This window comes from Schistocerca americana, chromosome 5, assembly GCF_021461395.2.
Source record: "Schistocerca americana isolate TAMUIC-IGC-003095 chromosome 5, iqSchAmer2.1, whole genome shotgun sequence".
Lineage (NCBI taxonomy): Eukaryota > Metazoa > Arthropoda > Insecta > Orthoptera > Acrididae > Schistocerca > Schistocerca americana.
In genome coordinates this window covers 529,747,242-529,760,281 of record NC_060123.1, presented here as the reverse complement: position 1 = coordinate 529,760,281, position 13,040 = coordinate 529,747,242, and the positions used below count along the sequence as shown (strand labels likewise).

The following is a 13,040-nucleotide window of genomic DNA, read 5'->3' as shown; positions in this document are numbered from 1 at the left end:
AATGCCGGTAAGTTACTATGAACAGCAAGTTAAGGGAGAAGAAAATTTAATTGTGGTGGAAGACTGAAATTCAATAATTGTTAAAGGAAGGTGAGGAAAAGTATTGGGAGAGCATGGCCTGGGGGAAAGGAATACAACAGAAGACAAATGACTAGCTTTGAGAGAGAAAATAGTGAAGGCAGGAGAAGATCACAAAGGTAAAAAGACAAGGCCTTGGAGAAATCGCTGGATAACTCATATTATTGAACCTGAATGATGACAGGATAATATATAAAAATGCAGTAAATGAATCAGTGAAAAAGGAATAAAAAATTAGATTTACAGAAAGTGCAAAATGGCTGAACAGGAATGGATAGAGGACAGATCTAAGGCTGTAGAAACACACATAGCCAGGGGAACTTTACATACCACCTATTGGAAAATAGTCATTTGGAGAAAAGAAAAGCAACTGTATGAATATCAAGAGTTCAGATGGCAAATAAGTACTAAACAAAGAAGGTAAAGCTGAAAAGTGGAAGGGGATATGTAGAGGGGCTCTGCAAGGGAAATGAACTTGATGATGATCTTATAAAAAGGGAGAGGTAGTAGATGAGAATGAGATAGAGCTATGATACTAAGAGAAGAATATGACACTGAGCAAGCCGTAATGGAAACCAAAGAAAAATTTGGAGAAGGAATTAAAGTTCATGGTGAGGAAATGAACTCTTTGAGGTTTCCTGATAATATTGTAATTTTGTCAGAGACAGCAAAGGATTTGGAAGAGCCGTGGAAAGGAAAGGAATGAGTAGTGTTTTGAAATGAGGTTATAAGAGGAATATTAATAAAAGTAAAACAAGGGTAATGGAATGTAGCCAGATTAAAGCAAGTGATGCTGAGGGAATTAGTAGAAAGTGACACATTAAAATTATTAGATGAGTTTTGCTTTTTGTGCAGCAAAATAACTGATGGGAGCTAAAGTAGACAGGATATAAAATGCAGACTGGTTACATCAAGGAAAGAAGAGTAATTTGTTAGACTCTAATATAAATTTGTTGTAGTACGTCTTTTCTGAAGGAAGGTATTTTGTGGAGTGTAGATTGTGTGGAAGTTAAATGTGGATGGTAAGCAATTCGGACAAGAAGAGAATACAAGCTTTTGAACTGTGGTGTTATGGAAGAATTCTGAAGATTAGAGGGATTTGTGTCTAATGGGGAGGTAAAATGAATTGAACTGGAAAGGGAGGGGGCAGCGAGAGAGAAGAAATTTATGGCACAGCTTGACTATAAGAAGAGATTGGTTGGTAGGAAACATCCTGAGGCATGAAGGACTCATCAATTTGATAATGGTGGGAACAGTGCTGGGCAAAAAGTGCAGAGGAGACCAAGGTATGATTATAGTATGCAGGTCAGATGGCTGTAGGTTGTAGTAGTTATTAAGAGATAAAAAGGCTTATACAGGATAGACTAGTGTGGAGAGCTGCATCAAAGACTGCAATAAAAACAACATTGTGGTAGCACGGATTATTTAGACAAGGTTTCTTAGGTTTACTAAATTACTATAAACTACTAAGAAGTGTAGAATAAATTTGAATTTGTAAGTTATTCCTGCTCATTTGTGTTTTATCTGTTGGTGTTTCTAACCAAGATTGTATGCAATATTCCCTTTGTATTCTTTTCAGATTTGCAGATGAAGCCGTATCGAACAGATGAGTTTGTACACAAGTTGTTCTACGAGACAAGCCGTTTCTCAGCACTCAACAACCAGTGGGTGGTGAAGGCACGCATTAACAATAGCCAGCGTGATCCAACTCAGAGCTCCGAAAGGGATATGACATATCAGGTAATGTGGGACTGCATCTTCAGGTCGCAGGTTTGCAATGCCAGGTAAGTTAATTTTCCCTTCATTCCCAGCGTTGTTGCTGCACGTCATCTGCGTTGTGATGGGGGGAGGGGGGTCGTGCCTAATTCCTTTTAATCGTGTAACCAGCGTCGATATCAGCGGAGGCCGGTGTGTACCGGTATTCACTTTTTATCAACTTGCAGAACTGTGCTCACAATTCCTTTCCAGGCTTCAGTTCCTCTTATTCGTGACATCGTAGCCTGGCTTGGGAACTGCTGGATAGTGTAAATTGTGCAAACAATTGCAAGCTTCATGTAATAGACATTCCATAAGAAGATCATTTTCTCTGTTTAAAGAAGATTGATGGAAGAAATAGATAATTAACAGATGGAAAAGGTGGAAATGTGAGAAGAGAAGATGGTAGTGGGAGTTGAAGACGAGCTCACTCTGGAGAAAGTCCACTTATCTCTTGGGTGGCCTCAGGTACTTACAGATTCTAGGTATGTATTCGAGTAGATTCTCTGAGGATACAATAACTCGAAAGTGTTGCCGCTAACTGGAAGAAAAACTTAAATTAATTTAAAATCTTTGATAATTTTGAGCATTAGTAACGTTATAAACTTTTATATTACAGTGCATGGATTTTTCTAATAGATGTATATAGCATAAAAGAGGCAGGGAGCTCCAAACTAGACCTCATAGCAAATCTATTGGTTATTAATTTTTCAAAAAGTTATTTGCAAACTACTGAAATTGGGGCCAAAATAGGCTAAAGTGCACTGCAGTTAATATGCACATAGCATAGACACTGTAGTTATTCAGTTAAAACGAGTGATGATAAACCGCATGTTGACCAGTGAAGATAATTCTCCTGCTGTTATGTTGTGTTCCGAAAAATGAAGTTATTCATGGAGAAAGATTCAGAAGTTCTTTAAAACAACTGTTATTAAATAAGTTTGGAGATCCCTGTTCTTTGCTTAATATCATGACGAGAGCTCCACAGAAGTTTCACAGAGACAAAGTTTCATTCCATTTTTTGATCTCTGTTTACAGTTGTTTGGTTTGTCCACACCGGAGAAGTAGGTATCATATCTATTCAATATATATCTTTACTCTTACAATTTTTGATAAGATAAATTATTGTAATTTTTATAGGTGGGTTGACTCTTCCGTTTATTTTACTTTAGTAATATCTTTTTACGAGAAAGTTATTTGCTACTGCTGATGGATGTTTTGTATTCAACTGCAGCTGATCCTGAAAACCAAGACAGCATGTCCTCTGACCACCCACTTTTTAATATTGCGAGGTCCTTTTGGTGACATGAAAGTGAGTCCCAAGATTCACAAATTCGAGTTTACTGATCAGGAAAATGAAAGTCCGTACGTTCAACTTCCATTGCCAGACACTGCAGAATGCAACCGTTTACTGGCTGCGAAGGCTATCAACTTCAGGTAAACACATTCAATATTGTTCACATTAGTAGCTGTATGTAAAATGGGAAGCTAGATGGATCAGTAATGACCGCCATGCCTGAACAAACTTAATCAACAGGGCTATGATTTTTTCTTTTTCCTAAGTTGTGCCCTGAAATGACCATCTGACCTACTCTATTCCCTACACAACATAGAATGGATCTCCCCCCCCCCCCCCCCCATTCCATTCCCTGTCCCTCCATAATGCAAAAAACAAGAAAACTGATTAATTAAAAATATGTCTGGAGTATGCAGTCAGACCCTATGCTCCTCTGAGTTAGTTTACTTGTCTTTTGATTCTTGTCCCTTTACTACCTACACCACTTCTGTTAGTAGCAATCCATAGTCTGTCAAAGGGAGAACTGCCTGGGAAATGCCTCATTTTATAAACGCAACTACTGCTAAATCTTTCATATTGCTGTGGAAATGAATAAGTTGGTAAAAAGAGTGAATGGGCATCTTTATATAACACATTGCCTGACAAAAAACAGTGAAGCACCCAGAGGGGGAGGAAATGAAATTAAACTTCAGGGGTTGAAGGTATGTGATGTTATTTGAGCGATAATAAAATCAAGTCAAATTTACAAGCAACTTAGCAGTATGAGCCGACAAATCACTGTGCCATGTGCTGTTGGTGGCCTAGATGCATGTAACAATTTGGGTGGCAAGGGTCATGAAGCTGTTTTATCCACTCTTTCAGCAAGTTGACCCACATGTTTCGTAACTGCCTGACATCTGGGGATACCAACACTGGGACAGAGTCCTCTATCCATTCCTGTTCAGCCATTTTGCACTTTCTGTAAATCTAATTTTTTATTCCTTTTTCACTGATTCATTTGATGCATTTTTATATTTTATCCTGTCATCATTCAGGTTCAATAATATGAGTTATCCAGCGATTTCTCCAAGGCCTTGTCTTTTTATCTTTGTGATCTTCTCTTGCCTTCACTATTTTCTCTCTCAAAGCTAGTCATTTGTCTTCTGTTGTATTCCTTTCCCCTGTTTCAGCCCAACATTGCCTTATGCCTCCCTCAAACCCTATACAAACTCTGATTCCTTTAACTTCCAGGTCCCATGTCCTTAATTTCCTACCCTTCTGAAATTCCTTCAGTTTGAATCTGCATTTCGTAACTAATCAATTATGGTCACAGTCTACATCTGCCTTGTTGACATCCAAGCTGATCCCACACTTTCTGTTGGGGGCAGATCTGTACCTAAACATAACACAGACAGTTCAGAGAGACATGTAGCAGGTGTGGACGAGCATTGTCCTGTTGAAAAATGGCACCAAGTACTGCCACATGAGAATGCGGGATGTCCATGACATACTGCTGTGTCATCACTACCAGCAGTGTCCTGAAGTCATTGCCTCCTACACCATTATGCCAGGAATAACGTCACTGTGCCTCTCCAAAACATTGAAAGAATTGAACCTTTCCCCATGTTGCTGCCATATGGGCTGTGGTAGTGGAGAACTATGATTCCTTTACACATAGGATGGGAATTCCCTAGCCTGGTTGCTGTTAGTTTCTCTCCAAGTATAATGGAATGTTCCAGGGAGTCCATTACTTGTTTTGGGATAGCAGGCACAGATATGCTTGGTTTACATTATGATGATGATCCTTTCTGGTGATCAGATGCAGTCAAACGGAACCTTGATGATGCTGTCTGGCATCGGGCCACTGTCACACCTAAATGTCACACAACACTGGATATTGCACAATTTGACCAGCCAGCCAAATTAAGACCCACAATGAGGCACTTTCAAACTCTGTCAGGTTCTTATAATGCTGTCTTGCACGAGTACTAAACATCTCCATGCCCTTCATAGTGATCACCCAAACACCTGTCACTGTTCACACCTTATACATCCTATGAGGCCTGGTAACAAAACTTTTATAAAGTTACATTGACTGACATCTGACCATGTCTTCTGGATGCTTCACTTTTTTTGTCATGCAGTGTATATACAGGCAATACACAGTGCCCACATCAAGAGTATGCTTTGCACGATAGAGCTTGTGTGTAATCTCGGAGCCATTTTGACACATGGGCTGTCTGGATTCGTCTGATACCAGTTACTGAGAACTTCACAGATGGGAACATGCTGTACACCATTTGTTTGGTTCTTTCCACCCAGCCAGCAATATTCAAGTCTTTCCTCCCCCCCCCCCCCCCCTTGTCTTTCCATTAATTTTGCTTTTATTAAAAGAAAATTCGTCTGAGATAAGTAATGATTTGAGATTTGTAGCTGACCAGATCTTGACTTCAGGAGGCAAAATGTGTTGCACTGTCAGTAATAGTTCCATCCTCAGGGGGCAGAGGGGGACAGGTTGAAGGTGGTTAAAAGGGAAGGCCAGTTCACTCAGCCCAGGATGATGGGACCCACCTGTAGTGAGGATGAATTCTTTTCTACACTAATTCTCAGTATAGGTGGGTCCGTCTTACCCTGGTTTTCCTATATCCTAGCAGCATCGTGATAGTCTGGGTCAATTAGACAAATGAAGTCTCTGTGCAAAAGTGTGACATTGATGCATCCATTTTGAGATTCAGTTGTTTTCTTCTGGTTATGTAATCAATTATTATCTGCAAAGTAGTTATAAAATTTTATTGTAATCAAATAGGAAACTTACAAGATAATCATTTTTCGACATAGTGTCCTTGTGTTTCAACGCACTTGGTCCCTTGTTTTACAAGCTTCCTGATGCCCTCATAAAAAAAGGTTCTCTGTTGAACTGTGAGCCAGGAATGCTCTTATTCTTTCACTACATCATCCAAGGCAAATCGATGGCCCCTTAATGCCTGTTTGATTGGGCCAAACAACTGATACTGTATTTACTCGAATTTAAGCCGCACCTGAAAAATAAGACTCTAAATCAAGGAAAAAAAAATTCCCGAATCTAAGCCACACCTGAAATTTGAGACTCGAAATTCGAGGGGAGAGAAAACTTTCAGGCCGCACCTCCAAATCCAAACAAAGTTGGTCCATTGTAATATGAGACACAACTTAGGTCGAATGAATGATGATACAGCTACAGTAGTTTGGTTCAAGTCGTAAGCTTAGCAGTTAAGCTTTACCAGGTAGCAATTGCTATGCGTCAGGCGCTCCATCCGTATTTATACGGGTACCCTTCCTTTTTCACGTGCTTCGTCTGGTTTGAATTGATTGTTTATTTTTCTTTGATCTGATATCCGCCGTTCTCTTTGTTATAGGTGTTTACGTCACTCTAAGCTGAAAATGCATTACTGTACTGTGTCATGCACTGTTTGTCGCATTCTGATAACGAGTGTTTACGGCCTGTCGCTGCTCGCAGCATGGCTTGCTTTTGTGCACACTACAGCCGCTTACAATTGAGAGAGAGAGAGAGAGAGAGAGAGAGAGAGAGAGAGAGAGAGAGAGAGAGAGAGAGAGGAATCGTCTCATTAGCGAAACAATGGCAAGAGACTGCTGTTTGTTGTTACCTACACTGTTGCTTTCTTTGATAATGATCAACAAGAACCAAATAATATACTGTATATGATAGAAATTCTGAACGAGAGTTTAGCGAAAATTTTTCTCCGTTTGAAAATCTTTGCAGACGCTTCTTTAGTACACAACATTATGCACAGAAATTAGAGCCATCTTAGATTTAAAAATCTAGTCAATTGCCTTGCTTCATATCTGACTGTATCACTGTTAGGCATAAGAATAATACGAATATAAACATGATATGATATGTATATTCTTCCGCGTTTGCTGTTGTCTCACTCTAGTTTCGTAGTTTATTAGGCAGACAGGATTTAAATGAGATAGCAGCAAACACGAAACAATACATGGCAAAATGTTTATATTCGTATTATTCTTACGGTGAATACTGCATGTGATTCACAGTTCATAAGAGTTCCTATTAGCAACCATCTCTTCTCACAGATAGGAAAAAATTCAGAACGTAGAGTTGGCCATATTGACAAACATCCCAAACAGTCTTGCCAGTCAGATTTTCATAGTACATTGAAATGCTGCTACATTCGAAGATGAACAATATGGAATTTGTGTGTACTTCGTTGGATAATGTATGAAAATGAAATGGTCGAAACTCAGGGCAGCGATAAAAAGCTCGTCTTCCACCTTTAATTTTTTTACTGACGCAGAGGTTTTGGTGCCAGTATTTATCTTTGTGTGTGCAAAGCATGCCTATGTAGTGCTACATATATTCAATGGCAGAAGTTAGTTGTGGCGGCACCTACCAACATTTTTCATAACTTCTGCTTACTTTGCACTCGATTCTAAGCCGCAGGCGGTTTTTTGGATTACAAAAAACTGGAAGAAAGTGCGGCTTAGATTCGAGTAAATACGGTAGTCAAAAAGGACAAGATCGGGACTATATGGAGAATGATCCAGTACTTCAAATTTGAGTTTCTGGAGCATTTCAGCAGTGGGGGCAGCAGTATGTGGACGGGCATTGTCGTGCAACAACACAACATGTTTTGATAGCAGTCCTCGGCGTTGGCTTCAAATTGCAGGCTTTAGCCTGGCAGTAAGCATCTCACTGAAACTTACACTTTTTGTTGCTGTGCCCTTTTCCCCATAATGTTCCAGTTCTGGGCATTGCGCATCCCAAAAAACCGTAAGCAGCAGTTTTCCTGCAGACGGTTGGGTCTTAAACTTTTTCTTGCACAGCGAATTTGGATGTTTCCATTTAGTACTCTGCTTTACTCTCCAACTCGTAATGATGGAGCCATGTTTCGTCACCAGTAATCATCCTGTCTGAGAGGTTGTCCCCTTCATTACCATAGCGATCCAAATGCTTTTTTGCAGATGTCCAAGTGCATTTGTTTATGCAACTGTGAGAGTTTGTTTGGGACCCATCTTGCACAGACTTTATGAAATCCAAGTCTGTTGTGGATGATTTTGTAGGCAGAAGAATGACGAATTTGCAGACGATGTGCCACTTTGTCATTAGTTAACTGTCTATCTTAGAAAATCATTTCACTTGAGCACTCAATGCTTTCTTCATTTGTGATGGTAAATGGACGTCCGGCTCCTTCATCATGCATAACACTTGAGCGACCATTTCAGAATTTTTCATTCCATTCGTAGACACTCCACTGTGGCAAAACACTGTTCCCATGAGGTACCGAAAGTCTTCGATGAATTTCAGCTCCTGATACGCGTCTGACCAGAAAAGACGGATCACTGGACTTCGCTCTTCTTTGGTGCAAATAGACAGCGGAGCAGCCATGATTAACAGCACGGCAGCGATAATGAAGCTAACCTAGCAGCTTGAAAGTTCCAAATATATAACAACAAATAAACAAAGCATGCGTCATCAATGTAAAACAACAGTACTACCAAAATAAACAAAAATATAACTAAATTGCGGTTAATAATTGACTTAACCTCGTACATTACCTTAGTGTGTCATATTGTGTTTAAGTGATTTAGTTTTTAAAAATGCCATGTTGTCATAACACACTTTTTTTCCACAGGTTGATCATGTTTGTGATGTCGAAGTAGCAGTTACTGGACACAGACTGCTGTTGAAGAACTTGTAGGTGGTTTCAGCACACCTGTGCTTCAGATGTTGCTTTTCATGCCTGTAGTTTATTGTTTGTTGTGAACTAGTTAGCTTGGTTGTATATTTCATATTAACATCTATAGTGTCTGTTGTTAGTGACTCTTAATCAAGAATTACTCAAAGTTTTTGAAGAAATAAAAAATTATAGCAATATTCTTTTGCTAATTATCTACTTAGTTACTGTGATTGTAGTGATGTGAAACTTAAGAACTTTTTTAAATAATTTTAAATGTATTTCAAGGATATATGCTAAAGAATTCTTTGCAGCTTTTCTTAATATCAGTTTATTTTACTGAGTATTTTTACAAGGAATATTCCATTAAGTGTCCTTCTGAATTCCTATACATGTGATCTGATTTATTTATTGTGATGCAGAATGAATATAACCAAAGTCACTATTTTTTCTTTTGTGTGTGATAAATTCTAATTTTATGTTATGTATTTACTTGTTGTTAATGATTGTTTATAATTGTGGCACAGGCATATATTAATAATGTAACATACAATTGATGTAATGACACTGTGAATTTCTACAGTCTACTGAAAAAAATTACTGTTGTAAACATAAGATCCTTGTACATGCATCTACTTTGCTTGTCATTCATTATGACTATCCAGTTTTTTTACATCACACACAGTTCTTGAGGAAACCTAATAATTTATTTTCTCACTGTGCAGTATTAAAAATTAGAAAGTGAGAGACAACAAAAAGTATAGAAATATTGTAATTGCCCAAACTACTTTACAAATTATCGGATACATTGAATGTAGTTACATTTAACTGTAGTGTAAAGGTTTATTTAATTCCTTAAGTCCATGCCTACTATTGTTTATTTGGTTATGTTGCTGCAGAGTACATCCTCAATAACTGTTTCCACTTTCACAAGAAAATTCAAACAGTTGTCCAATTCACAGTTACACAGCTTACTAAATTGGGAGATCAGTCGCGTAGCTTGAGTGTAACATTTTCAAAGTTATCATTAGCCAGTACAGCTGACAAGACCACACAACAGCAAGTAATTATTATTTGAGAAGTAATAATGTTCTGATTAATAATTTGTAAGAGGTAGTTTGTTAATAAAGAACTGTCACACTTGACATCTGGTGGCAAGTAAATACTTTGCACCGTATGAAAGTTTACAGAAAACACATTTAAATATGGTTTTTTTTTTTTTTTTTTTTTAAGCAGTGACTGAGAGTTCTTTATAATTTTTAAGATTTCAGAAGTTGAAATTGTTGAGAAGCCAATAACATAATGTTTAATCAGTTATCAGGCTGCAAAATGAAGAAACTCATTTGACACGGCAAAGGGTCTGAGTTATAATGCATAATCTGTTAACAATATTAAAATATTTTGTTTGTGCTCACTTAATCAAAAAATTTTCATAATGTCGTAGCTTAATTTCTTGATTTAACAATGCCTGATTCCAATTCTCTCATGCTGCTTCAACCTCCATTAATATTTTCCTGTAGTACTTAGTGTCGGGTTGGAAGAAAGTAATACATTTGAAAGTGAGTTATTCTGCCAGTAGTTTGAACATTTCTATACATTCATGTATGTTTCACCTGAGCCTGGTGAGGTGTAAATGTAGTTTCTAAAACTGTGCAATTTTATGTTTAAACAAAGTAATTATTGCATAGTTTTTATATGTTACTTTTTGTCACAGATGAGTCATAAGTATATTAGTCTAAACTAAATATGTTATTTCCTTAATCAAACCATGAAATTTTCTCCTGGTTGCATTATTGTCAGAAACATTGCCAATAACAAAGAAATGTAATGTTGACTAATAACATCAGACATCCAAAGTACAGTAAAACCCTGCTTTTACACTTTTCAAGGGACTTGAAAAAAACTGCGTAAACTGTGGGAAAATGTGAAATGTGGGAAATGATTTTTTTAAGTTTTACTGGTTTTGTATGGGGGCCCCCTTGCCATTTTTGTAGTTTTGTATGATATATGTAGATAATAGGCAAAAAATACTCATCAGGGAATGTTTGTTTTTATTAATGGTTATCTGAATTTAGTGCTATGTTTAGCAGGTGACGTGACATTCACAGACACTTTAGCACCACAAATTGCATTAAAAATAACACAAACCACGCAGCTACCATGTTGATTTACGTGTTTACAAAGTTAAAGTAATGCAGTTGGCAGTTTTAGTATTTATATTTTATGCCTATGAAAAGTGCATGTCAAGTGTATACTGCATTAAAGATCTCTCTAAACTGCATCATTTTTAGTGTAACTTTCCTGCGAAAGTGATGTCAGCAGATGTATATAGTGCCGGCCATTTGTCTTGCTGTTTTTGATTTTGTATATGTAGTTGCGTGAAATATCGTAAAGTGCGTTAAATATGGCACTACACTACAGATTAATCTGTCACTGCAGCCTTTATTTCACACTCACTGACTTAGTCAGCTCCCAGCCAAACTGACACTTTCAAATCAACGTAGACACCAGGGTTATAATAGAGATCAATCTATATCCACAGCCAAAATTACAGGGAAGGAAACTATACTACACCTAAGCATTTTAATCACACATTTACAAAACATTAATATGCCATTTATATTTATTATACTGACATTTAATTTGGTTGGTCTATAAATGCGACATTAACAAATGGGTACAGTGGTTAATACTTTTTGGCAAAAAAATGCAAAATTGTGGTTTGTTTTAGTTTTGTCTGATGAATTTTTTCAATGTGGTTTTCGAGTTCGTAAACACAATGGAAAACTTGGTCATTAACATTTGCAGCTGAAGTATATTTTTTAATTGTTTCCACTGTTGCATTAACAACTGCAAATGAGGGAACCTCGTTGTCCTCATTACTATCACTGTTGCTTTCTGAGTTTTCTTGTATGTGAAAGTCGATAACGTCGTCAAAAGAAACACTTTCCACAGTGACAATGTGACAGTCAATCTGTAAGAAATCGTGAACCGGATGCTGAAGCTGCAGCTTTTCCCATGATGAAGCAAGCAGTTTTTCACCACTGTCACTAACGCTCACATCTGGTGCATCAGATCTATTTCTGTCATCAGCTTCGATGAATCCCACTTTTCGGAAGCAATTGGAGATGGTTGCCGCTGTAACTTCTGTCCATGCCATCACAATATAACACAAAGCATCTAAAATTGACACTCTAAAGGAGGCTGAGTCTTTCCCAACTTCCATCAAACTTGATTCCTTCAGCACAATCGCCTTCCTATAGTCCGTTTTGAAGGCATGGATGATACCCAGATCCAAAGGCTGTAATTTGCTTGTGCAGTTTGGTGGCAGAAGCACTGATTGCACATTACGTAGCCTTATTTTCCTGGGATGCACATGGGAACAATCCACTAACAGAAGAATTTTTCTGTTGTGCGTACCCATTTTTGCACCAAGACAATGTAATTGTTTCTCAAATAATTCTGATGTCATCCTCGCTTTTTTGTTGGCACTGTAGTTCGTTGGTAGCATTTTTACATTTTTAAAACACCATGTTTTTTTAGATTTGCCAGTCACAAATAGTTTAATTTTTTCGAAACCATCCGCGTTCGTGCCTAACATTACTGTCAGATGAACTTTGCTGTGTTTATACCTCCATGGCAGTTTTTGCCTTTAAAGACAAGTATTTTATTTGGCAATACACTGTAAAAGAGACCTGTTTTGTCAATATTGAAGATATCCTTCGGTTTATACTGTTTCAAAAGTTCTTGTAACTTGCCACTCTGCCATTCTGTAACAGATTTTGTGTCCACACTGTTTTCTTCGCTACATACAGTTTTGTACACTATATTGTACTGCTTCTTGAATCTCTGTCCACCCGTTTGATGCTGTGAAGTCCTTAATCCCAACCACACTGGCGACTTTCAGCACCTTTTTGCACATCATCACACCATTTATTGGAATATTCGACGCACATGCTGGCCGAAACCAGTTCTTCGTAATATCTTCCAGTTCTGTGTATTTTGAATAGCTAGCATATTTCTTTTTCTTTTTTTTTTTTTAATTTGGCCCACTGTTGCTTACACTTTGAAAAATAGTCTCTGTTTTTCACGATAGTGTTCAATGTCGATACCGGTATTCCTAAACTCTCCACTAATGCAACACGTGTTCCCCAGTCAGCATCAACTCTTTCCATAATTTTGACTTCTTCTTCCATAGAAAGGGTTTTCCTGTCTCTTTTAGCAGTACCGGCATTTTC

The 13,040-nt window shown here is 37.8% G+C and overlaps 1 protein-coding gene across 1 annotated transcript in view; it reads left to right on the top strand.

The window, feature by feature from the left end:
- Window positions 1–9,947, top strand: part of LOC124615691 (cysteine and histidine-rich protein 1 homolog) — a 55,687-nt gene extending 45,740 nt beyond the window's left edge. The window contains exons 4-6 of the mRNA XM_047143724.1: window positions 1,658–1,818; window positions 3,068–3,270; window positions 8,761–9,947. Coding sequence (XP_046999680.1) covers window positions 1,658–1,818; window positions 3,068–3,270; window positions 8,761–8,788 — 392 coding nt within the window. The 3' untranslated portion in view covers window positions 8,789–9,947. The remainder of the gene's footprint in view (window positions 1–1,657; window positions 1,819–3,067; window positions 3,271–8,760) is intronic.
- Window positions 9,948–13,040: the final 3,093 nt, after the last annotated feature.